The 27054-nt window shown below is 38.4% G+C and overlaps 3 protein-coding genes across 3 annotated transcripts; 2 read left to right on the top strand and 1 right to left on the bottom strand.

Moving 5' to 3' along the window:
* The first annotated feature begins 218 nt into the window (after window positions 1-218).
* LOC109787699 (uncharacterized) lies at window positions 219-3618 on the top strand. Its single transcript, XM_020346249.3, has 3 exons — window positions 219-503; window positions 594-932; window positions 1722-3618. Exons 1-3 carry the CDS (start codon window positions 327-329, stop codon window positions 3360-3362), a joined length of 2157 nt encoding a protein of 718 aa, XP_020201838.1. The 5' UTR covers window positions 219-326; the 3' UTR covers window positions 3363-3618.
* A 1692-nt stretch (window positions 3619-5310) lies between these two features.
* Window positions 5311-6945, top strand: LOC109787700 (serine carboxypeptidase-like 50). Its single transcript, XM_020346250.3, has one exon. The coding sequence runs from the start codon at window positions 5480-5482 to the stop codon at window positions 6797-6799; it is 1320 nt and encodes a 439-aa protein (XP_020201839.1). The 5' UTR covers window positions 5311-5479; the 3' UTR covers window positions 6800-6945.
* Window positions 6946-18605: 11660 nt separating this feature from the next.
* On the bottom strand, window positions 18606-21597 carry LOC109787706 (F-box/kelch-repeat protein At3g23880). The gene has a single exon (XM_020346258.2). The coding sequence runs from the start codon at window positions 21284-21286 to the stop codon at window positions 20141-20143; it is 1146 nt and encodes a 381-aa protein (XP_020201847.1). The 5' UTR covers window positions 21287-21597; the 3' UTR covers window positions 18606-20140.
* Between the last annotated feature and the right edge of the window lie 5457 nt (window positions 21598-27054).

Here is a 27054-nt window from a genome sequence, read left to right on the forward strand (position 1 = left end):
TCAAACATATGCAAGTCCATCAAATCCTCAGTTAGTCATAGTAAAAACAAAACAGTCAAAATAGAAATCATAAAATAAATAAATTAAAACTCGTAAAAGAAAAACCGAGATAATCTCGGAAAATTACAGAAAATAAAAGAGAAGGATCCAAAATAAGATAAGATAAGATGGAATATGAAATGCAGAGAAAAACAAAGGCATTATTATTATATAGAGAAAATACGAAGGCAACAAAACTTGGGGCAAAGCTATCTCCGAGGTTTCAAGAAGTAGGCACGCATTATATATAGATAGGTAAACCCTCTGAACCAAAACCTTGGACGACCATGGAAGATTCCACAACCTCTCAGATCATGTCTCACCTCACAGACTCTCTCATTGCTCAACTCACTCAACTTCACCCTTCCCTCTCCATCAACCCTCACCACGCTTCTCTCATTCAACGTCGCCTCCAAAACCTTTTACCTACGCTCCACACTCCCACCCACCCTCCTTACGCTTTGGTTAGTAACACCCATCATCAATTTTATCATTATCCTTTTTTTATTTTTATTTTTATATATTTATGAATTTACGTGTATTTTTGTGTGTAGATGATACGCAATGCGATAATAGGGTTGAAGGAGGAAGAGGGTTCTACGGAGGAGGCCATATCGGGGTTCATTAGAAGGGAGTACAACGACTTGCCGTGGGCCCATGCCAAGATTCTCGGTATGCAATTGGAGAAGCTTTGCCAGATTGGAGAGATCGCATGTGCGGAGGGTGGGAGATTCGCGCTCGTTGATGAAGAGGACGACGAGACCAAAGAACAATGTGAGAGTAGGGGGAAGAGGAAGAGGGTCAATAGGAGAAGGAATGTTGGTGATGGAGACAGCTTTGAAGAAGGAGAATCTCAAGAGGGTCAGCCTCAAGTGGTGGGACAACAATGTCAGGTGCTGTCACATTTCGCTGTTTTTTGAAAATTTTATTCTTTGGTGGTAATGTGAATTTTGGTATAATCTTTATGTTGATAAAGCAAAATGGGAATAATTTGATTCGGTTTAAGCTGTTGTTGTAGTTATCATATTTTTGTTAGGGAGGGTGGGTTGGATCTACTATGTGTTTTTGGGTCGATTTTCGGAAACATCCCCTGTAAGTCCAAAAGAAAGTGTTTTTGACATGAACTTTGGAGTGTTTCTGTTAAATAATAGCCTTCTCTTACTTGTTTTTGTTGTGTTGTTATATTTTAATTGGGAGAACTAGAAAAGGACACAGTCTCTCATTTAAATAATAATATTCTCTTAGTTGTGTTGGTTGTGTTGTTATATTTTAATTGGGAAACTAGAAAAGGACGGGTTAAGTAAGGAGAGTAGGAGACTGATGAATTGATTCCCTTGACCTTTTGTGACATCCAGGTCATATGACGACAATTTTTTTTTCTTCAATTTTCAATGATTAGAAAAAAGTTATGTTTTACTTATTCATAGGAAAGTAGCATGTTATAAGCTATTTTGTTGTCTTTCAGGATAAAAACATGTTTCATACTCTGATTTCTTTTACGGCTACAAAATTCATTTGTTGCTTTTATTTCCATTCCTTTTTAAACTACCTTATGGGAGTCATTCATCTTACTAGTTTATTAAATTATTTCTAGAAATGCAAGTACAAATTCCTTCTCCCTTTTATTGGCTGTGGATATACATATAAGGTCTATTTTTTTTTTTTTTTAAACTTTTAAACAGGACTCCATGCTGCATTTGGAAACAAATTGTTCCTCCCAGCCAACAGCGATGAAGTGCCTACCGGCAGCAGGATCAGGATTATCACCTGCACAATTCCAAATGCAAGTGCCATGTAATGGGCCTTCAGAAAATAGCTTGGATGCAGCAGTCAAAATGTCAGGATCATTGTCTTTGAACGTTCAAGAAAGTAAGCAAGATGAGGACCTGATGACTAGGCATCCTGATCAACAATGGAGAGGGAGGTGGCCTCGTAAGTGTAAGCAAAATGCAGACCATCAAGAGGAGTCATTGTTGCTCTCAGATGATGTTACTGTTATTGATCAAGAGCCAAATGAAAAGGAAATTGATGAACAGTGTCTGTCACAATCCCAAGGTATGAGTAGGGGAAGGGGTCATAAGCTACTCAGAAATGCAAACGGCATCAATAAGAAGATACATCCAGAGGATGAAGCTGAAGATATGGTTTGCTCTTCTTATTCAAAGGATAAAGAAACAAGTTCTTCATTCCAGCCAGCAACACCTAATTCTCCTGTTAATCCAACTCACAATTCTGGGCAGCAATTGGTGGTTCCAACTTCAGAAGGGTCTCCGGAGTGCATAATATCTACTGGAATAAAATTACCATCAACACAGTTGCAACAGCAAATTACTTCAGGTATTGATTTGGTTACAGTGTCCAAAAGAAAAGCTTCATTAAATTGTGAGAGTATTCATGATGAGCAGCCCCTGCATTGCAATCAAGGAAGTCCTAAAAGAAATCTAGATGAGAACCCCATGTCCAGGGATTCTGAGGAGAGGCCACTAAAACGTCCCAGAGGAAGGCCTCCTAAGTTAGACACTGGATCAAATCACCCAGGAGAGTCATTGTTGCCTTCAGATGATGACATTCATAATGAGCAGAGGCAACATCAGAATGGCAGGGGTAGAGGTCGGACGAGTCGTGGTCGTGGTCTTGGTAGAGGTAGAGGTAGATGTCTGGGTAGACCTCCTAAACTAAATCAAATTACTGAACAATGTGAGGAGCAGTTACAACGAGGATATCAAGATAAACAGCATGGTCGTAGAGGTCGGGGAAGACCTCCTAAACTGAATGGAAATCTAATCCAATATAAGGAGTCACAACAAGAAGATCAAACTCGGAAGCATAGTCGAGGTAGAGGTCGGGGGAGACCTTCTAAATTAAATGGAAATCCAGTTCAATATCAGGAGCAGTCACAACAAGAAGATGAAGGTCAGCAGCATGGTAGAGGTAGAGGTCAGGGGAGACCTTCTAATCTGCATTATTTTCGAGGTAGAAGCCGCGGGAGACCTCCTAAGCTAAATCAAAATACAAGTGAAGAGCAGTTGCAACCACAAGACCAAGCTCAAGGTCTGATGAACTCTCCATGTTCGGGGAGGAATGATAACCAAAGTTTGCATGTACAAAGACGGGGGAGGCATCATAAATCAGAGTCAGGAGAACCAAGATTGGGATCAGAGTCAAGATGTGGGTCAGGAGAGGTTTCACAATCTAAGGCTGGAGCAAACAGGGCAAATTGGGTGCTAAAGCCATTACCAAATAGACTAACTCAGAAAAAGAATGAAGTCATCGGCAACTTCAATCGCACGCATGTCAATGTTAGGACAGGGTTTCAAAACTAAATTGAAGTTCTATTTCAGTTTGCAGGTTTATGGAAGCATAGAAAAAACAAAAATAACTTTAAAGCACTTATAACTGCTGCCGAGTCTGTCTAGAAAAGTTACTCTAACTTTATAAGTAGGTATGTTAGCAAGTTTGATTGGATTCTTATTGTTCAATGCGTCTTTTCTCTTAGCATTGATAGTGGAACAATATTTTGTTTTTAAAAACATTATGTCTTTACATTATTTTTCTGGTAATTAATTCACGTTTTTAGTATTGCTGGGAGGAGTTCCATCAGCTTTTATCATATTATATCATTCTGGGACCCGGCTTATTAACCTGAGTCTTTGACATCCATCATTGAAATTCAGTTAACTCCTTATTTTTCAACGAGAAACAATAAATCTGCTGAGGATTTCTGTTGACCAAAATTTTAGGTACTTATGATCTATAGCTGGCATGGAGTAGCACAAGATGGTGCGTTGTGTGTTGAAAGCAAGATAACTATAGAGTTTTTGTTTCTCTGTAAAAATAAAATAAATGAAGCTGGTCGTATACTTGTTGACTTCTCACTTCTCCTTTCCCCGCGGAGGAAGGTTAAGAGTTATCTGTCCTGGGTTTGCATTTCTAATCTTCATTGAATATGGATTTCTTGAATGATAATTTAAGGTGAAAGGTTCAGAAATAAAGTGAAATCTGTTTGTTCAATAGTAAGTTGATAACTTGATATATAATTTGGTTAATACTTGTTTTGGTTGGTTAAGTATTCCATTCACTCTCACACGTCAAGGTTCGCAGTGCTATCTTAATGTATATGATGTGATCATTTTCATCCTTAGATTGTTTTTTTCCTTTTAATCTATTCGGTGTTTTTTTTAATCATAATTTGTTCAGGTTTGGTACATTTCTAAGGAAGCCGTTGTGATACACCGACACAACAATTATACATGACTGGTGTATACAATACCTCCTGTAATTTCCTGTAGTCTTGTAATGAGATTTTCCCACTGTTTAGGGTGTGTTTGAATACTCCTTTACACATATTCTCATATACTCATACAGAAAAATATGAATGTGAACTGATTGAATTAAACGTTTGACTTTTTCAAATGATAAAATAAACATGCATTTATTAGACGTGTCACATGGTTAACACAGAACCCAAGATATCTTGATAGCCAATTCATCCCTGATTGTGACGTTCCAAATCTGTTTTATTATTATTTCGATCAAGTTTTTTTTATATCAAATGATAATGTATCGTTCACTTCTGTTTTTATTTATTTTTTTTACTTTTAATTTATAAAATTTTGATTCTATTTTGATTCTGTTTAATATCTAAAAGATTGCACTAGAATTTTTTTTTGGTACAAATCTTAAAAAATATGAAACAGATCGAAAACATTATGAGAAGTAAACAAACCCTTAATATGTGAACCTTTTGTCTCCAATTTCGGTGTATTTTTTTAGTTGAAATTGCTTAATAATATTAAACAAGAAATTCACACAACAAAGATAATTAAGATATGAACAATTGACGTGTATTCTTTTTAAAAATAATTCAATGAAAATCTGATGATAAAAGCTATTTTCATTTTTCAATAAATTATCAGTATTCAACTAATGAAATTTGATTGCATTAGAGCATCTGCAATGAGATTGCTTATAAGCAACTTTCTGTGCACATCACTGTCACATCAGCTCTGTCTCACTTTATGGGTTGCTTAAATTTTAGCAGAGTTATTTCTACAAGCAATTCTGCTAAAATTTAAGCAATCCATAAAGTGGGACAGAACTGATTTAGCAGTGATGTGGCACAGGGAGTGGCTTATAAGCAACCCCGATGCTCTTAGAGAAGAGTAGCCAACACTTGCGTCAGACACTGCGGTCAGTGCATGCACACGTGGTCAACGACCTCCACCTACCTCCCTATTCCATAAGGCCCTTCTTATCTTCATTTTCTTCAATGCTATTCATTAACACTGCTGTCGGGGCATACACACGGTTTTGTTTTGTTTCTTGTCTGTATCAAAAATCCAAACCCAACGTTTTTACCAAAGTAGCTATTAGTTCATCTCTTGCATTACGCTACTATCTGCACTAAGTTCATACTCATTCATACATACACCAGGATACGATGGAGTTTGCGATCCACAAGCACCTCTTCATCAAAATCCACATCTTCTTCTGCTTCTTTCTATTTCCTCTCTTAGTCTCAGTTTCTGAATCAATCCATTCATTCCCCAAAGAGGCCCTCCCCACCAAGCATGGTTACCTTCCAATAAGCTCCACTTCCACTTCTGCCATTTTCTACGCTTTCTATGAAGCACAGAACTCCACTTTACCTCTCTCTCAAACCCCACTTCTCATTTGGCTCCAAGGTGGCCCTGGCTGCTCCTCCATGCTTGGTAACTTGTACGAACTTGGACCCTGGCGTGTCACCGAATCTCTCACCCTTAAACCCAATCCTGGTGCTTGGAATAGAATTTTTGGACTTCTTTTTCTTGATAGTCCCATTGGAACTGGCTTCAGTGTGGCCTCAACGACACAAGAAATTCCAACTGATCAAAACGCGGTTGCAAATCATCTTTTTGCTGCTATAACCAGGTTTGTTCAACTTGACCCTGCTTTCAAGCACCGCCCTATTTATATTACTGGGGAAAGCTATGCTGGGAAGTATGTGCCTGCTATTGGGTATTACATATTGAATAAAAATGCGAACTTGGGGGTTTCTGAAAGAGTGAATTTGGCTGGTGTGGCTATTGGGGATGGGTTAACTGACCCTGAGACTCAAGTTGCTACTCACGCTTTGAATGCTTATTATGTTGGGTTGATCAATGAGAGACAAAAGAATGTGTTGGAGAAAGCTCAATTGGAAGCAGTTAGGTTGACCCAATTGGGGAATTGGAGTGAAGCAACGGATGCGAGAAGCAAAGTGTTGACAATGTTGGAAGACATGACAGGGTTGGCTACTTTGTATGACTATACAAGGAAAGTTCCTTATCAGGATGATTTGGTTGAGCAATTCTTGAACATTGCTGAGGTGAAGAAGGCCTTGGGGGTGAATGAGTCGTTTGTGTATGAGGTGTGTAGTGAAGTTGTTGGGGCTGCTTTGCATGCTGATGTAATGAAGAGTGTGAAGTATATGGTGGAATACTTGGTGAGGAGGAGCAGGGTGTTGTTATATCAAGGTGAGTATGATTTGAGGGATGGTGTGGTTCAATCAGAGGTTTGGGTGAAGACAATGAAATGGGAAGGGATTGAGGGGTTTCTGAATGCTGAAAGGAAGATATGGAAGGTTAATGGAGGGATTGCTGGGTATGTGCAAAAGTGGAAGTCTCTCACCAATGTTGTGGTTTTGGGTGCTGGGCATCTTTTGCCTACTGACAAAGCTGTTAATTCTCAAGCAATGATTGAAGACTGGGTCTTGGAAAGAGGTTTGTTTAAAAACAAGTAGCAGGAAAATGTGCCAAGAAATTCCACTTCGTTGTATTTGAAGTGAAACTAGAGAGAATAAACCGTTTGAAAGTGAGATTATTAAACGATGAGCTTTAAGAATGTCTTAGATGAATGGCTTAGCAGTGTTTATCTTCTTTAAGCAGATATGGTACTTTTTTTCCTTCTCAAATTTAAAATTTTCCATAAATCTAAGCAATGATTAGTAAACGACTTAGTTGTGGAGAGTGTCCTATTTTATATCTAGACTAAAATAACAAGAAAAATTGCTTAAAAACTGTTCCTGTGTAAGGACACTCTTCTCCTGGCTCTCTCCTTAGCGGCCTTCCAGTCCTTCCAAGTCTTCCGTACCGACCGAACACTAGCTCTGTGTGGTGGGGGAGGGTACCTGTATATTTATAGTGACATATTTGGGCCTGGTGGGCCTTCCGTCTTGGGAGATGGGTAATACTGGGATTAACCTTAATCTTACTTAGATATACATGATAATTATCACATGATTTATCACCTGCTTATTATGAACTACCTCTTTTATGCCTTCGGCCAGGCCTAAAACCGAGGAGGCGTTCGGCCAAGGCAGAAGCCAAGGAAGTGTTCGGCCAAGGTAAAGGCCGAGGGGGTACTCGGCCAAGGCAAAGGCCGAGGAGGTATTCGGCCAGGGCTAAGACCGAATGGGACCTTTGGCTTTGCGAGGGAACGGAGATATTTTGCCTGTCACGGGACCGAAGAGGTATTCGGCCTAGTCTGGGGCCGAATGGGTGTTCGGTTTGTCCAGGGGCCGACATGTCTTGTGACCTTTCGGTTTTGGTGGTCGTTTCGGTCCATTACCTAGCCCAGGAGGTGCCTACTAGTACACTTCCCCCCAAGCCCGAGGAAGAAAGACGAAGGGGTTTGAAGACATTGAGTGGCCACGTGAGGGTCCGTACCCGTCTCGGGAGTCGTATCGCTTGGGTGAAAGGGACGTTTGCATGCGCAGCCGCCCTAGGGTTTCGTGCCCTTAGCTGGCGGCGCTTCATTTAAGAGAGCATTAATTGGCGACCCTTTGGTGTCCGGGGGTTTGCCTATATATATGGCATTGAGGCAAGTGTTTGGGCGTGCCATTTGTTTATATTTCCTCTGCCCCGACGCCCTCATCGTCTAATTTGCCGAGCGTGCCGTTGAAAAGGTAGATTTTAGAATCTTTTTTAATGGCAACCGAGCCGATTGATTTATCATCTGGGTCGTCTTCGGATTCTAGGGTGTTATCGGTCGATATTGAGGCCGAGATGTTGGCCTTTAATGCCGAGGTCGAGACAGGGGGGTCTCCTCAACTGGGACGTAGCAATAGTGGGGAGTCAGATAGTTCGTCCGGTTCGGACATACCGGATGCGGAGATGAGCCGTGAGGATTATAGGCAAAAGTTCCCACCCTGTGAAGTGCCCGGCTATGAGTGGGTGGACGGCGAAGTGGCCGCCTACTTTTCTCGTTTTCATTCGAGGAGTACCGTAGAGCACCTAGTCGGAAGGTGCACGCTGGCTCGGTGGGAAGATGTGGAGCCTTATCTGGTTAAGTTACGCCGGTGCCGGGCCGAAGGTCCTGGGGAGTTAGACCTTGTATTCCTTGCGAAGCAAGAGGGTCAGGGTGATTATTTTTATATGTACGAGTGTCTTTTCCGGGAATTCGGGGTATCACTCCCTTTTGATGATTTTCAAATGGGGGTACTTAGGGTTTTGAATGTCGCGCCGACCCAGTTGCATCCGAATGGGTGGGCGTATATGCAAGCGTTTCGGGTGCTTTGTAAATATCATTATATAGAGCCTAGCGTAGGTTTATTTTTGCATTATTTCTGCACTCGTCCTTCGAATAAATTCGTGAAATGGTTGTCTTTGATTCGGCACGCCGACCGGCCACTCATGAAGCCGTATACTTCCTCCTTTAAGGGATTTAAGTCGGGGTTTGTTAAAGTGATGATAGACCCGGTCGCCGGTCGGAACCATTTTTACGATGCCGAACAAGATCCTCTTTTTCCTCTGTACTGGACTACTCAGCCTCGGAAATATGACGAATTTCCGGTGGAAATGTTGACCGAGGCCGAGGTGTCAGCCGCAAATATTTTGAATGGGTTGCCCCAGGGTATCCCGGCCCGGTTTCTGGTGCTGTTGCTGAAGTCGCCTCGGCCTCGGTTCGAATTGGAGGGTATGTAATGACTGTCTTATTGTTTTGGTCTTGTTAAGTTGATTTGTGACTCTTGTGTTTTTGCAGGTTGGATGGCTCAACAAGGTGCCGGCATTTCGTATCGGCAACTCATGAGGAACCGTGCCCCTGCCGGTTCGTCAGCCGAAGACCATAGGAGCGTGGCCATATATCAACGGCCAGCAACTATGACCGCTCCGCCTCCGCGTCCCCCTGTGATCGCGCTTCCGACTTCGCAGGGGAAGAAGAAAAAAGACAAGGGAAAAAGAAAAGCCGACCTCTCTGCGGGGGATTCAAATCGGCCGAAGCAGCGACGGGTGGAAGCCCCTTCAACTGACTTGGCCATTCCGTCGGCCATTGTGGCTAAAGATCTCCTGTCCGAAGAGGTACGACCGGCTCGGATGATGTCGTCGGACTTGTTGTCGGACGAGGGCCACCGTATGCTTGATTCGGCGACCCCATCGGCTCAATGGGCGATGGCATGTGAGTTGCAGGTTCAGGCGACGGCTATACTTCGGAAATTGGCCTTAGAACCTATGGCCGATGTACACTTGTTGAAGAGGAACTTGGAGGAGACAAAGTCGGCCCTTAACCAGTCCATTGAAGCACACGAGGTAACTTCTGCCGAAAAGTTATCCTTGGAAGCCGAGGTGTCCCGGTTGAAGGAAGCGTTTTCGGAGATGGAGGGCCGAGCCCTCGCTGCGGAGGATGCCGAGCGGGTGAGGGCCCGCGAATTGGAAGAGGTGAAGGCTCGCGAGCAACAAGCTAAGGCCGAAGCCGAAGCAGCTATGGCATCCTTTCGGGCTGAGGTGGAGAGCAAGATCGTTAAAGAGCACGAAGAAGGTTTTTGGCATTGTGCTCGGCAGGCGACCCATTTCGGCACTTTTCCTCCGGATTTTTCCTTTGAACTCAGCAAGGACTTCTTTGCTGGGGTGTATATGGATTATGCCGAGGCCGACCCAAATGTTGAGCCCGATCAAGCTGCTCCTCCTCGATCGGCGGCTCCTGAAGATCCCGGCACTACCTTGAACGATGATGAAGAGACCGAGCAGACCGAGAATGCTGATTGAGGGGTGGCTTGGTTCATTTTTTGCTTTTTGTTTTTTGAATACATCTGTTTTGTGAATGATGCATAGGTATAGGGTCTTGCTTTTTGATTCTTTTCAGGTCGTTTGAGCCTTGTTTACCTGTACCCTTCGGCCATTAGTGCCATTTTAACTTAATGAATTTATTTTCTGCGTATACCTTGTTTTATCACTTCTCTAAGATCTCTTGGACTAAAAACGATGCACGTCTAGACCGAAGTAAATATAACGTAGATGTGTGATTGCCGAATGGGGGTTATTCAAGACAATGTTGGCCAAGTTGAGTGTTAGTTCATCCTTGACCGAGCGAGGTTGCTCAGGAGGGAATTGATTACTCAACCTTGGCCGAGCGAGGTTGCTCGGGAGGGAATTGAATTTTCGTCCTTGGCCGAGCGAGGTTGCTCGGGAGGGAAGTGTTTACTCATCCTTGGCCGAGCGAGGTTGCTCGGGAGGGAATTGATTTTTCGTCCTTGGCCGAGCGAGGTTGCTCGGGAGGGAAGTGTTTACTCATCCTTGGCCGAGCGAGGTTGCTCGGGAGGGAATTGATTACTCAACCTTGGCCGAGCGAGGTTGCTCGGAAGGGAATTGAATTTTCGTCCTTGGCCGAGATGGTACTCGGGAGGGAAGTGTTTACTCATCCTTGGCCGAGCGAGGTTGCTCGGGAGGGAATTGATTACTCAACCTTGGCCGAGCGAGGTTGCTCGGGAGGGAATTGAATTTTCGTCCTTGGCCGAGATGGTACTCGGGAGGGAAGTGTTTACTCATCCTTGGCCGAGCGAGGTTGCTCGGGAGGGAATTGATTACTCAACCTTGGCCGAGCGGGGTTGCTCGGGAGGGAATTGAATTTTCGTCCTTGGCCGAGATGGTACTCGGGAGGGATTGATATGTCGACCTTGGCCGAACGAGAGTGTTCGGGAGGGGACTATATGCGGTTTGAAATAGAATGTTGACAAAAGATTGTTTCATTGATATGGAGCCTCATTAAAAACCTTTCGCCAGTAAAACCTCCTTTATATTTTTATAGGAGGAAAAAACCTGAGAAAGGAAAAGAGTGCTCCGAAACAGATTACATGGGATCCTTAGCTAAAGTAATGCTTTAAATGAGTTGCATTCCAGGTGCGTGGTATGGTTTTCCCATTGAGCTCTTCTAGTTTGTACGCTCCATTTTGCAAGTTATGTTTTATCCGATAAGGTCCATCCCAATTGGGTGCTAGCTTCCCCTGAGTCTTATCCTTGCGTGCTTCGCCCGTGACTCGCCATACTAGATCCCCTGCTTGAAACTGACGAGGTTTCACCTTGGTTTGGACTTTCCTGGCTGCCCTGGTTCGACAAGCTTCCATATTGATGAGGGCGCGCTCGCGTGTTTCGTCCACCAAGTCTAGTTCTATGCTGAGGGCTTCCCCGTTAGTGGCTTCACTGAATTGTTGTCGGCGTAGTGATGGTTCCCCAACTTCCACAGGAATCATGGCATCGGTTCCGTAAGCCAACCGAAACGGGGTTTCCTTGGTGGAGCTTTGCGGAGTACAACGGTACGCCCACAAAATTTCTGGTAGGTGATCTGGCCATGAACCTTTGGACGAGGCCAACCGCCGCTTCAGTTCTTTGAGGATGACTTTATTTGCTGCTTCGGCTTGCCCATTGGATTGGGGGTGTTCGACGGAAGTCAATTTATGCTTGATGCCTAATTCCGAGAGGAAATCGTTGAAACGTCGATCAGTGAACTGCAGACCATTGTCAGTGATTAGTGCGTATGGGATCCCAAAGCGTGTGATCACGTTCTTCCAAAAGAACTTTTGAACATTGCTAGCTGTTATGGTGGCTACGGCTTCCGCTTCGATCCACTTGGTGAAGTGATCCACCGCCACAATTAGGAACTTTACTTGTGCTTTGGCGGGTGGGAAAGGCCCGAGTATATCCATTCCCCATATCGAGAACGGCCATGGGACCTTTATGGAGTGCAACTCTTCTGGAGGTTGATGTGTTAACGGCCCAAATTGCTGGCACGGCTTGCACCGCTGAACAAAGTCGGCGCAATCTGCGACTAAGGTCGGCCAATAGTACCCAGCACGGACGACTTTAGCTGCGAGGGTTCGGCTTCCCGAATGAGTCCCGCATACGCCTTCATGAATTTCCCGAAGAACATAATGTGCCTGCTCCTGATCAAGGCATTTCAAGAGAGGTGAAGAAATGCCTCTTTTATACAGTTCTCTGCAATCAATGTGTATCTTGCGGCGAGGACTCTCAATTTCTTAGCTTCGAGGGGGTCTTCGGGTAGTCTTCCCGTTTGGAGGTGATTCCTTATGGAATCCATCCAGGAAGGGCTGGTTTGATCGACTTGCATACATTTGCTTTCTTCTATGCTTGGGCTTGGTAGCTCTTGCTGTATCATGCTGCGCAAGTGACTTATCTTCTTGCTACTGGCCAGTCTGGCCAGCTGATCCGCCTTCGTGTTAAGCTCCCGGGGCGTGTGTTTAACTTGGACGTCTTCAATCTTTTAATTTTTGGAAAGCATGATAGTATAACAACAAGGTTGGTTCCTTGATTTGGAAAGTGCCGTTGACTTGTCCTGTTACTACTTGCGAATCGCTCCAACATTGTATTCTGGTGACGCCCAAGTCTTGTGCTAACCTCAAGCCTGCTAATAAGGCTTCATACTCGGCTTGGTTGTTCGACGTTTTGAAACCGAATCGCAAAGATTGTTCAATTACCACCTGGCCAGGTCCTTCCAGAATAATGCCGGCGCCCCCACCTTGCTTGTTAGAGGATCCATCCACGTGTAAGGTCCAGGAATGAGGTTCGGCCAGGATTTGGGGCGTGAACTCATTTACAAAGTCAGCCATGCTCTGTGCCTTGATCGGTCCTCTTGGTTCGAAGCGAATGTCAAACTGAGACAACTCGATAGACCATGCGACCATTCGCCCTGCCAGCTCCGGTTTGCGCAAAACTTTAGTTATTGGGCTATCTGTTCGAACAAGCATCCGATGACTCTGAAAGTAGTGTCGGAGGCGCCTGGAGGTGTGCACCAGGGCTAACACCGTTTTCTCGAGATGCTGGTACCTCGTTTCGGCGTCTTGTAATACTCGGCTGACGAAGTATACGGGGTGTTGCTCTGTATTTTCCTGGACAAGAACCGTGCTGATAGCTTTGTATGACACTGATATGTAGATTATCATGTCCAACTGAGGGTTCGGTTTAGTCAACAATGGTGGTGATGCGAGTATTGTCTTGAAATTTTGAAAGGCTGATTCGCACTCTTCATTCCACTGGAACTTGGTGGCTTTCTTTAACATAGTCATTATGGGCCGTGATTTCTCTGCCATGCAAGGAAGAAAACGGGCCAGAGAGGCGATGCGCCCGGCCAACCGCTGCACTTCCTTTATATTGCGTGGGCTCTGCATGTTAATAATGGCTTGGCGCTTGTCGGGGTTGGCTTCTATACCCCTTTTGGATAACATAAAACCCAAGAATTTTCCGCCGGTTACGCCGAAGGTGCATTTCGCCGGATTCAGGCGCATGTGGTGTCGCCTTACTTCGTCAAAGATGGTACTAAGGTCCTTTAGGTGGCCTTCAGCCGAAGTGGATTTGATCACCATGTCATCGACATACACCTCCAAACAGGTTCCTATTTGACGGCGAAAGACCTTGTCCATGAGCCTTTGATAAGTGGCACCAGCGTTTTTTAATCCAAATGGCATCACCTTATAGCAAAAATTTGCCGAGTTCGTGATAAATGCTGTCTTTTCTTCATCTGGTGGATACATGGGGATCTGGTTATATCCTGAATAGGCGTCCAAGAAACTCAGTCTCTGATGGCCGGCCGCTCCATCGACCAATGCGTCGATGTGAGGCAAGGGATAGGCATCCTTTGGGCACGCCTTATTCAAATCTGTGTAATCAGTGCACATCCGCCATTTCCCATTCGATTTTTTGACCATCACTACATTGGCCAACCAAGTGGAATACTTAACCTCCCTTATGAACCCTGCTTGTAGTAACTTGTTTGTTTCTTCTTTGATCGCTCGGGCCCTTTCTCCGCCCATCTTTCTTTTCTTTTGGGCAACGGGCTTGGCGTCTCGACACACCGAGAGTCGGTGGGAATGAAAACTAGGATCGATGCCCGGCATGTCCGCCGCGGTCCATGCGAACAAGTCCGAATACTTGCGTAGGACCTGCTTAATCTCTTCAGCCTCTATGTCGGATAGTTGGGAACTCAGAAATGTAACTTGCTCTTCATTTTTTCCGAGTTGGAAAGGGATAATTGTCTCCACAGGTTCGACTCTATCTTCCTCCTCCAATCTGGGATCGAGGACCAGGCTTTTCATTAGCTTTTGTTGGCCACCCTCCCCGATAACGTTTACATCTCGCCTCGGTTTTGGGGTTGGTTCTACCTTCAGGCTAGCAAAATAGCATTCACGCGCGGTCTTCTGGTCGGCGTGCACGGTGACGATGGTTCCTTCTTCTGACGGAAACTTCATAGCCAAATGCGAAGTGGAAACAATGGCTCGGAGCTTGTTCAAGGAAGGTCTTCCTAGCAGAATATTGTATGAAGTGTTGGCATGCACTACTACGTATCGCACCTTAATCCGTCTGCGCTGGTTGTCCCCGGGACAACCAGCGCAGACGGATTAAGGTGCGATACGTAGTAGTGCATGCCAACACTTCATACAATATTCTGCTAGGAAGGACCTTCCTTGAAACAAGCTCCGAGCCATTGTTTCCACTTCGCATTTGGCTATGAAGTTTCCGTCAGAAGAAGGAACCATCGTCACCGTGCACGCCGACCAGAAGACCGCGCTGTGAATGCTATTTTGCTAGCCTTGTACAGGATCAATACCGTTAAAGTCTCGGTCCGTGAACGTTATCGGGGGCATGCGAATGGGAGATGCCCGTCCTACAGCGTTGACTGACTTGATAGCCCTCAAGTGTCTCTTCCGGGCCGAAGACGAACTTCCGCCTCCTGTAAAGCCTCCCGCTATCGTATTTATGACTCGCCTGGGTTGATTGCGGTCTCGTTGGTCACTTCTATCCCTGGACCTGCTGCGATCACGGGATCGGTTCCTTGAAGGTGCCGGATCCTGGTTGTTTCGCCTGTCATCCCCTCTTCCCGGACGATAGTCACTCCTCTTTCTGTCAGTCATCCGCACGAAGCTTCGAAGGTGACCAGCCTTTACGAGATCTTCGATGCGATCCCGAAGAGCGGAACACTCCTCGGTCGTGTGTCCTCTATTCTGATGAAATTGACATACTTTCGTTTTATCAGCGCGAGGAGGGGTCATAGCTCGTCGAGGGACAGCTAGTATCTCGGTGGCCAAGGCTTGCTCCAATACTTTGGCTCTGCTAGCGTTAAGCGGCGTGTAGTGCGTGTATCTTGGCCCCCTGTTACCTTTATCGCGGTCGGTTAAGTCTCGGAGGCGTGGCTTGAACAGCTCCTTGTCACCTTCCTTTTTGGCGGGGAACAGGTCGGGTCGGTTCTGACTCCGAAATTCGGCCAATTCCTCCATCTGCATGTATTTAGTGGCCCTCTGCCGCAAGTCGTCAAGGTCCCTTGGCGGCTTTTTGCAGAGGCTGTTAACGAATGGCCCCGGTCGTAGGGCAGTGGTAAGGTGATGCATTGCTACGGCCGGGTCAAGATTCCGAATAGACAAAGTCATCTTTCCGAATCTTTCCATGAAAGCTCTCAAAGGCTCTTTCTTCTCTTGACGTATATTAACCAACGCGATGGATGTGAGCTGATGGGGCCGGCTTGTGGCGAATTGTATCACGAAACGAGAGGACAGGGATGTGAACGATTCTACCGACCCAGGTGGAAGTCTAGTGAACCAGTTAAGTGCCGGTCCTTTCAAAGAGGTGGGAAAGACCTTGCAAAAAATGGCATCTTCATCTGTGTATAGGCTGACTTGGGTGACAAAGGCGTCGAGGTGTTCCTCCGGGTCGGCCGTTCCGTCGTATTTTTCCAAGGTCAAGTTTTTCCAGTTGTCGGGCAACCGTGTTCCAGCAATGTTTGGTGTAAACGGCGTCTTTCCTTGTCGTCGTTGATCTTGGGTCGTTATGGTTGGTACGCTCGATGGCCGAGGGACGTTGATTTCCTTGTACCATCCGGACGATTCTCCGTGGTCTCGAGTTGTCTGATGGAGCGTATCGCGCGACGGGTGCCACGTCCGATTATCGCTTCTGAGTTCGGCGTTCTCTCTTCTCAGAGCTGACAGCTCGTGAGCGTCCTTTTCCCTCAACCTTCTAAGTTCCATCATTTCAGCCTTCAGTTGTTCAATGGCGGACGATGGATTAGGTTGCTGAGACCTGTCCACATATGACTCCTCTATTCCCTCGTTCTGATTAGTTTGCTGTCCATGGGTGCCTCGGGGCATTCCGAAAGGGTAGTCTGCTGCGTTCTCCTGCTGGCTCCTTGTCATCACCATCTTGCTTCAGGGTCGAGAACCGTTATGGTTTCGGCCCCACGGTGGGCGCCAAAATGTTCCTGTGTAAGGACACTCTTCTCCTGGCTCTCTCCTTAGCGGCCTTCCAGTCCTTCCAAGTCTTCCGTACCGACCGAACACTAGCTCTGTGTGGTGGGGGAGGGTACCTGTATATTTATAGTGACATATTTGGGCCTGGTGGGCCTTCCGTCTTGGGAGATGGGTAATACTGGGATTAACCTTAATCTTACTTAGATATACATGATAATTATCACATGATTTATCACCTGCTTATTATGAACTACCTCTTTTATGCCTTCGGCCAGGCCTAAAACCGAGGAGGCGTTCGGCCAAGGCAGAAGCCAAGGAAGTGTTCGGCCAAGGTAAAGGCCGAGGGGGTACTCGGCCAAGGCAAAGGCCGAGGAGGTATTCGGCCAGGGCTAAGACCGAATGGGACCTCTGGCTTTGCGAGGGAACGGAGATATTTTGCCTGTCACGGGACCGAAGAGGTATTCGGCCTAGTCTGGGGCCGAATGGGTGTTCGGTTTGTCCAGGGGCCGACATGTCTTGTGACCTTTCGGTTTTGGTGGTCGTTTCGGTCCATTACCTAGCCCAGGAGGTGCCTACTAGTACAAAAACAAAAATAGTTTCAAATGCCACCGGGCTATATTGCTAAAATGTTCATCAACTCCTTTAACGAAACAGTTTCAACAAATGTCTGGTGATAGAAACGAAACAGGGGTTGTCCATTTGATTTGGGGTGGTCCAACCTACTTAATGCTAACCCACTAAATAAGTGGTCGAAGCCAGATATATCACTTAGCTATGCTCCACTTTATTCTAGTATCTCTCCACCCATAAAATATGAGGCTTGCACAATAATCTTCATCTACAAAATATGAATATCAAGGATCGGGATTTGATTCTCATATTGGATATAGAGCCACAATCACAAGTATTACTTCATTTTTATGAGAGTTAATTCAGTTAGAAGGAGATATATTTCCTTTCAAACTAAAAAATTATTGAAACTTGTGAAAGATAAACAAGCATCTATTAGGAGTGTTCGTGAAATAAGTTTGTTTGTACTTGTACCCATTCTGAAAGGTTACTTGAGTTAATTCTGCAAACTTGAACTCAATCTGATGAATAACTAATAAATATGTGAATAAGACTAGGTCAACTCAACATGTTAGCATAATATATTAATTTTAATATTACATGTAGTTAATATATTAAATTAAAAAATTTAAAATATAATTAAAGTATATTTGATAATATATATTTCAAGATACATAATATCAATATCAATATAATATTATGTTAAAAAAAACATGATTTATTAATTCAAAAAATTATATTATCAATACATAATTATTTAAAAATTATTAAATATATGATTTTGCACTGGATTGGAACAATTCGGATGATAACCCAAAGTCTCTAAAAGACATTAGGTTCAATTTGTTAAACCAAAACACATTAAAAGTCCCTTTTAAGACTAGATCAAACAATAATAACTCTTATAAATTAGTTGAAGCTTAATGTTTCTTTTCAATTAAAATACATAAGTCATTTTTTATTTTCAAAACTCTTTTCAGAAACTTCAAAATGACAAATTATTAGATTTAAATATTAAAATAACAGATTTACTAAATAGTACGCAAATAATTATTTTTTTTATAAAAAATCTTAGGATATTACACTCTTCATGAGGCAATACATTTTACATTTTTAGGTCAGACCAATTGGACATTGAGTTAAAAGTCTCTTGATTCATCCCAATTAGTGGGTTGTGGACCAAAAGGCTAGCTGATAGATCAATTATTTTTTTAAATAATAATTAAATATTACTATAACAAACTTTATATATATATATAATTAATAAAAATTTATTACCTATAAATTAGTATAAGAAAATATAGATGATTATTTTATGTTATAAAATAAATGAATGAGACTTACTTACTCTAAGAATAAGTCTCGTTACAATTACTTCACTTAATAATTCATAATTTATATTAATTTTAATAATTTAATTGTTAAATTAATTTTTTTATTAAATAGATCAAGTTTATAATTTTTTAGATAAGTAAAAAATTATACAATATATTTTTATATAAATTCAAATTGATGTATAATATTTTTTTATGAATATATATCAATTTAAATTATTGTGACAAAATATCAAATAATTTTTAAATTTGTAAAAATTTATAGATATAATTTATTTAATAAGAACTTTGGTTGGATCATTAAAATTTAATATAAATTTAAATTATTGTGAAATAATTTTATTAGGACTTATTTTTGTAGTAATTAGATTCTCAATGTATCAAAAAATATTATAAAATAAGAAAATATAATAATAATAGAAATAAAATGTATCAATTGTAATAAATAAATACAAAAATTTTAAAACAAAACTTAATATACATAAAATATTAATCATATGGACACTAACAATATGTAATATTAAATTTATCATTTATTCTTTTATCAATTAAAAAAAATGGCCTATGCGCTTGGACCAGTAAAAATATTGGGTAAGACGAGAATATTCACAACTCAACTCATTTGTCGAACTAATTTATTGGACTAAATTCATTTTGACACCTTTAATTGAAACATGTAATACATAGTGTAAAATGATTAAATTCAAAACTTTACTAATTTCAATTATTTAAACTTTTTTATAATTGTTATTGTAAAAATTTAAAATTTTAAAAATGCTATAAATACTTTCTTGGAACTAGCAACAGTTAAATTAGTAATTTAAACTTATCGATTTTAATTATTTAAATTTTTTATAAAAGCGTTAATATTGAAAATTGAAACTTTTAAAAGAGTTATAAATGCCTTTTGAAACTATAAATAACTGAGATTAAATAATTAAATTAAAATATACTCATTCTAATTATTTATTTTTTGTTATAAATACTTTTAAAATTTTAATCACTTTAAAAAAATTCTATAATTTCTTTCATGAATCTAGAAGTAGTTGGACTTAAATTTGTAATTTCAAATTACTAATTTTAGTTATTTACATTTTTTGTATGTATAGATTTTACTGAAATTTTTAAACTTTTGAAAAATATTATAATTTAAAACTATAAATAATTGTCATTATACGGTTAAATTTAATTTTACTATTTTTTATTATTTAAATTTTAAAGTAAAAAAAGTGTTATAAAATTGAACATTGTTATTTCAAGTAATTCTCTACTTGGGACCCTACCAAAGAAAGGGTAGCTCGGTTCTACATTTCTTTCCTTTACCTTCTTTGAACTTACTTTTAGGCTCATTGTTAGAAAGGAGTTATATCTCATTTGTAAAAAAAAGAAATGTTAAAAAAACTTTCTTGAAACCAAATATACTTGGAGTTAGATAAATTTTCTCGATATTTATAATGAACTGAAATTGACTTAATAGTAAGCACACAATTTAAGTTATATCATTATAATTTTCATAAATAAAAAAATGGCTATGGAGTAAATAAAACATAGACACAAAATTCTAATTAGAACATACAAAATCATATAGATCATATAGACGAGGTATCATGCATTAACAATAATCATTTATTTTATTCATGAGTAGTAAATAGTAATAAATTATGAAAAGGATGAAAGTACAATGCAAAAATTAATTACTTCTTCTAGTCTAATTTTGTTATTCATCTTTGCTTGATTTCTCATAATCTTCTGGTAGTGATAACAAACTCTCTGTATACATGCAATAATTTAGTATACTATGTTCGTTAATGAACCTCCTAACTTTACTGTGATCAAGCAACTCACCTTGTTCATTAACTTTTAGTAATGTATGATGCCTACCATAACCCAAAATTTCACCATTTTTGGTGAAATATATCGGATAAAAACTCTGAATTGGATAGATATTAGAGAAAATAAATGAATTGGTCCAAGATTCTTGCACTTTATATTCCTTCATTGTCCACAATTCAGCCTTGAGAGACTCACTCCCTACATACCACAAACACAAATATCCTTTGATTACCTTCAGATGATATATGTAAGTTTGTAATCTAACAGTTAAATCATGTGATAGTGGAATCTCTGATAGCTTCCTTTCCATCACATCAAATGCAATAATTTTGAGGCTAAGATCATTGGAGCGAACCAACCAATGAAGAGCTCCATTTAAGAATAATCCGTTTCCAAATTCAAACCCCAAAAGTTGGTATGTGAAAGGAACTTCAATATAACTCCATGAATTGGTCCTTGAAGAGAAACAATGGACCTCCGTGCTCGATATTTCAATTATTGAAGTTGGTCGTGATATTACAATCGCTACCACTACTATGCCATCAATTGATGAATTATACCCAATTCCACATATAATAGTGTTGTTAAATGGTTTGTTGAATTGTTTACTGAAACCTGTGGATGGATTCCATATCATAAAATTGACCAAGTTGGAGTATGGAAGGATAGTGGTTAAGAGTATTAATCCTCTACAAGAGCCCACAAGGTTTACCATGGATTTTCGTTTGTAAGTGGTTGATGAACTTGGAATGTTGAGGACCAATTTCATAGAATCCCCATGAAGTGGTGCCTCTATGTCTATAACATCAATTTTGGAACCTAGACATGATCTTAGAAGAAGTTGAGTTGTTTTGGCTACATCAAAATGCAATTTAGCAAATTGAGGATTCGAGATAAGAGAAAGCCAAGACTTACACACACATTTGAAACGCAATAGAGATTTCACTGGCAATCTCAACAAAATTTCTTCGATCAATTCGTTAGGGAGTGTTTGAGGCAAACAAATATTGGCCTTCTTCCTTGTGATCATCTTCTTTGCTAAGGGATGGACGATGGAATGAGTATACTCTAAGATGATGAAGAAAGTAAGTATACTCTGCAAACAAATATATATATAAATAAATAAGGATAATCTTTAAGGAATAAAAGATAAAGGGCTTATATTAAATTTAGATTTACAATATTATAGATATTTTTGTAATATGGATTATTTAAATCATTAAGGGATAAAAGATAAAAGATTTAGAATAAAAATATAAGATATTATTTTTGTAAAGGAATATTTAAATTAAAAAATCATTTAAAATATCTTGAATATCGTTTCTCCATGAATAATGTTTTTGTAGCTAATAATATTTTAGCCTATACATTATATTTATTATACAAAACTAAAATTTATAATAAGTTATATACACAAATAAAATACTATGTTTTTTTTATCATTGAGAAAAAAATGCTGTTTTAAATACATATTTAATATATAAATTATATATTTTTTATAACAATATATAAATTATATTTCAGATTTATGATAAATAATTTATATTATAACATAAAATTATTTTTATTTTTTGAATTTATTTTAAAAAATTAAAATTTAATTTATAAATAATTATGATAAATAAAAGTTAAATTAGATAAGAAATTAAAAAAATCTTTAAAAGTCCTATCGTCAAGAAAAATCCCTTAAAACACTCTCATATAAGATATATATTTGTATTTAATATATAATGGTTAATTATTAATTTGAATAAAAATAAGTTATCTATTTATATATCTATAAATCAATTCTCATTTTCTCTCACCTAAAAATCAATTAGTCATCAAATTTAATTAAATAAATTGTTTGTTAATATATAATAGATTTTATCTTAGTATATTATTTTTTACTGAATTTCAAATTAATTAATCATTAATATTAATTAAATTGATTGTCTCTTAATATATCAATTCTCACTTCATTTAAAATTAAGTCGTCGTTGTTTTTCTTTATCATAGTATTTAATATATAATAACATATAAAATAGCAACTCCTAGATTATATTAGATTATTAGATTATAATATTATTATTTAATAAATTTACTTTATAACAATATATATAAAGGCGATATAAAATTTTTGTGTATATATTTTTAAAATATTTTTATCTTTTATTTATTTTGGTAACCATATAACATCTTTATTTAGTGTAGGATAATTTAGTAATTTTTATTTATCCAAAATAAAATTTTTCTTTAATAAACTGCAACTTTCTTATAAATTTATAACTTTTACATACATAATATTCACATGGTACAGAGTACCTTTATTTTGCTAGTAAACAATAATGTTCATACAAATTGTGAATAAATAAATTATTTTATTTTTGAGATATTTTTATTTTATTTTTTTAATTTCTCCTCCTTTCCTTCTCTTTTCATGCAAAAGAAAATATTTTAATTTAATATTTTATTTTCTTCTATTTTGTCTTGTTTCAAATGATAGTTTATATATATATATATAGGAGGGTTATAATAACACTGATATAACTTTTATTAAGTATTACACCGCTTAATAACTTTATATTAAATGTGAGTTTTGTAAATCTAACTGCTAGATTGAAAGTTCTTTACTTTTAGATTATATAAACAAAATTTTATATTAATCTAAGATGATTTGATACTTCATTCTTATAAAACAAAATTGACGTAATATATACATTTCAAAATATACTAAAATATGAATACTTTGATTACCTTCAAGTTTTTGTTCAATTTTAACAAAATTTGATATACACATATAAAGTGATATGAATTTTTAATCTCACATTTAACGTAAAGTTATTGAGTGGTGTAATATTTAATAAAAGTTACATCGACACTATAAGTGTAACGACCCGGCTGGCCACTACACTTCCAACTACCGCACACCGGAAACACTAGACAGAATAGAACGAGTATATAATTATAGGGTCTAGAATATAAATATATACAATGTTCCAATCCAACTAGAGTTAGAGTGTACAAAAGAAGTTACAATCAAATGCTACTATCCCAAGTAGCTACACAGCAAAATAAACACAAAAGCGATCAGCTCTACTGGTCCGCCGAAGACTCATCATCAGATGCCCACCTATCCCTGCTCTGCTCCCATACATAGTATGATCATTGCAGTCCAACATCATGAAAACAACAAAAGAGTAAGCTAGTGTAATTAAAATCAACATACTAATATATATATAGCAATATAATAATCAACCGCTACAACTATCAACACTTCTATACAGCTTATACCCCTCAACAATATCAGCACCGCAATGCGGCAATATCAGCACTGCTTAGCAGCAACAACAACACCACTCAAGTGGCTATAACGGCACCGCGAAGCGGCCATAACAACACCGACTTAGCGGTCGTATCAGCACCACACATGTGGCTAATAACAGCACCGACTTAGCGGCTAAAGCATCACACAACTCAGCACGGCACAGCACAGCACAGCACAACATAACACAGCACAGCAATTCAACAAGCTTATTGTTTATTACAATTCAGCCCAACCTTCTATAGTTCCGTTAGACTATAAAATTTTGCATATTAAATCCATCGATTTCAGCTCAACAATACACCTCTAATACAACTAGATATTATTATCTCAGCTTTATCACCTAGTCATCATAGCATATTCATCAAATGCAACTTAGCTCAGCACATAACAACATTGATTAACAAGTTCAACACAATTCAACAGCCAACAACATATGTTTCAATATCCCCTTTCGCGCCCGGCGTGCTCGAGGTCGCACCCAGCGCGGCCCAACCTGAGAGCACCATGGGCCATCACGCCCAGTGCAAGAGTGCTCGCGCCCAGCGAGACTCAACCCGAGAGTACCAAGGCTCTCCCGCGCCTGGCGCAATTCCAAATTGCGCCCAACGCCTGCCTGGCAGAGACTCAAGGAGTCTCGTGCGCTCAGCGGGGCCTAACCCGCGCCCAGCGTGGGGAAGGCAGAGACTCGCGCCCGGCGCAATTCTCATTGCGCCCGACGTGCTGTTGGCAGAGACTCCCAAGGAGCCTCCGCGCCCAGCGAGTCCAAACGTGCGCCTAGCGCGGCACCAAGTATCCCAAAACATGTTACCCTTGATATCGCGCCCAGCGCAGCTCGAGTCACGCCCGGCACGAGACAACCAGAGACTCTCATTTGCAAGCTCGCCCAGCGCACACAGCCTTGCGCCCGGCGGCTTGCCTAAACTGAGTCTCCTGGTGGTCGCGCGCCCGACGCGAAGAACAGCGCCCAACGCGAATTCAACAACAACCATCCCCAAGTTCGAAATTTGTCCAAAATCCTGCAAAACATAACAGAAAACCAGCATGCAATCCAGCCAAAAGTTCTCATTCTCATCAAATATCAATAAAAACGCCTCATTTTCAACATGCATCCACAAATCAAGTTTTTCCCAAAATTTTTTCCAAGGACCCCATAAACCCGAAAAGCCCCTAATCATCCAATCCCAGCAGATTCTCAGCTCAAATGTAGCAAACACCATGCCACTAGGGTTCTATATCACGACATTTAACTTTTTAGCGTGTTTTTCCTGATGAGTAAGCTACCGAAATGTATATGTATGTTGTCAGTATAACTTGTACAAATTAATTCATTTAAATCATCCTCAAATATACAATCTCATACTTATCTATAATAATAATATATAATAATTTTATATTACAAATAATAATAATAATAATAAATTCAATTATTCTTTATTTATATGTACTTACTTTTATAATTAACATCTACTTATTTCTATTTAAAATTATAATTTAAATTATTTAATTTTATAATTTATAATGATAATATAATTTATAAAATTATAAATATTTTTTAGTTACATACTTATAAATTAAATTTTAACATTTTAAATAAGTTATTAATTAATTTAATATATTTATTTACCTTAAATCAAACATATAAAATTCAAAAAATGTATTTATCCTTATTTAATTTTCTAATTATCAACCATTAATAAAATACTAACTTCAAATCTTATCTAATTATATCATAATATTCTCATATCAAATTTAAAACCAGATATTAGTTATACAAAAATATTAAGATCTTATAGTAAATTATCAATAAGATTTTAGTTATATAATTTAAAATAATTAATGTTTCAATTATATTGTTAATTAGCAAATAATTTATTTCAAAGCTAATTAATTTTTTTATATTAATTATTAATAAAATTTAATAACTTTTAATTTAACAATTAATTAGATCGATGAAATTCAACACACACCATGAGTTATTGAGCGGAATAACTTTACCAAGAGTTATTTTGTAAGTTATCTTAAATCAAATATATAAAATTCAAAAAATGTATTTATCCTTGTTTTATTTTCTAATTATCAACCATTAATAAAATACTAGCTTAAAATCTTATCTAATTATATCATAATACTTTCATATCAAATTTAAAACCAGTTCTTATATTTTCGACAAATATAAATTTGTCAGAAATATTCCATCAATAATATAACTTTTCCTACAAATTTTTTTTTTATTGAAAATGTAAATTTTTCGACAAATTTAATTTTGTTTTAAAAGAAATCATCTTTGATTAATATAACATTTTGTATATATGATTTAAGAGTAAAGAATGTTTAATTTAACGGTTGTATTTACAAAATTCACATTTAACATAAAGTTATTGAGCAGTGTAATACTTAGTAAAATTTACACCGGTGTAATTATAACCCCCCTCATATATATATATATGAGAAGGGTTCAAACGACACCGGTGTAACTTTTACTAAGTGTTACACCGCTTAATAACTTTAAATTAAATGTGAATTTTGTAAATCCAACCGTTAGATTGAAAGTTCATATCAATTTATAGATGTATGTCAAATTTTATTAAAATTGAACAACAACTTGATGGTAATCAAAGTGTTCATATTTTAGTATATTTTGAAATAAATATATTACGTCGATTTTGTTTTATAAATTTGAAGTATCAAATCATGTTGGATTACTATAAAATTTTATATATATGATCTAAGAGTAAAGAACTTTCAATCTAACGGTTGAATTTATAAAATTCACAATTAATATAAAGTTATTGAGCGGTGTAACACTTAGTAAAAGTTACACCGGTGTCGTTTGAACCCTCCTCTATATATATATATATATATATATATATATATATATATATATATATTAAATGTGACTTTTACTAAGTATTATACTGCTCAATAACTTTATATTAAATGTGAATTTTGTAAATCCAACCGTTAGATTGAAAGTTCATATCTCTTAAATTATATATACAAAATTTTATATTAATCCAAGATGATTTGATACTTCATTTTATAAAACAAAATTGATGTAATATATTTATTTCAAAATACACTAAAATATGAACACTTTGATTACCTTCCAGTTGTTGTTCAATTTTAATAAAATTTGATATACACGTATAAAGTGATATGAATTTTCAATTTAACGGTTGGATTTATAAAATTCACATTTAATATAAAGTTATTGAGCGGTGTAATACTTAGTAAAAGTTACACTGGTATAATTATAACCCCCTATATTATATATATATATATATATATATATATATAATTTTAAGCTTATTACTTCTAGAAAATAAAAAATTTATGTTTTTTCTTCTAAAATATAAAACTACTATTTATGTTAAATAAACTAATATATGCACTAATTATTTAATAGAAAACTCATGAAACACACAAATATAAAAATATTCACACTTGAACTTGCTTACTATAATTTTAAAGACAATATACTAACATCTCTA

Source organism: Cajanus cajan, chromosome 3 (genome assembly GCF_000230855.2).
Source record: "Cajanus cajan strain Asha chromosome 3, NIPB_CcT2T_4, whole genome shotgun sequence".
Taxonomy (NCBI): Eukaryota; Viridiplantae; Streptophyta; class Magnoliopsida; order Fabales; family Fabaceae; genus Cajanus; species Cajanus cajan.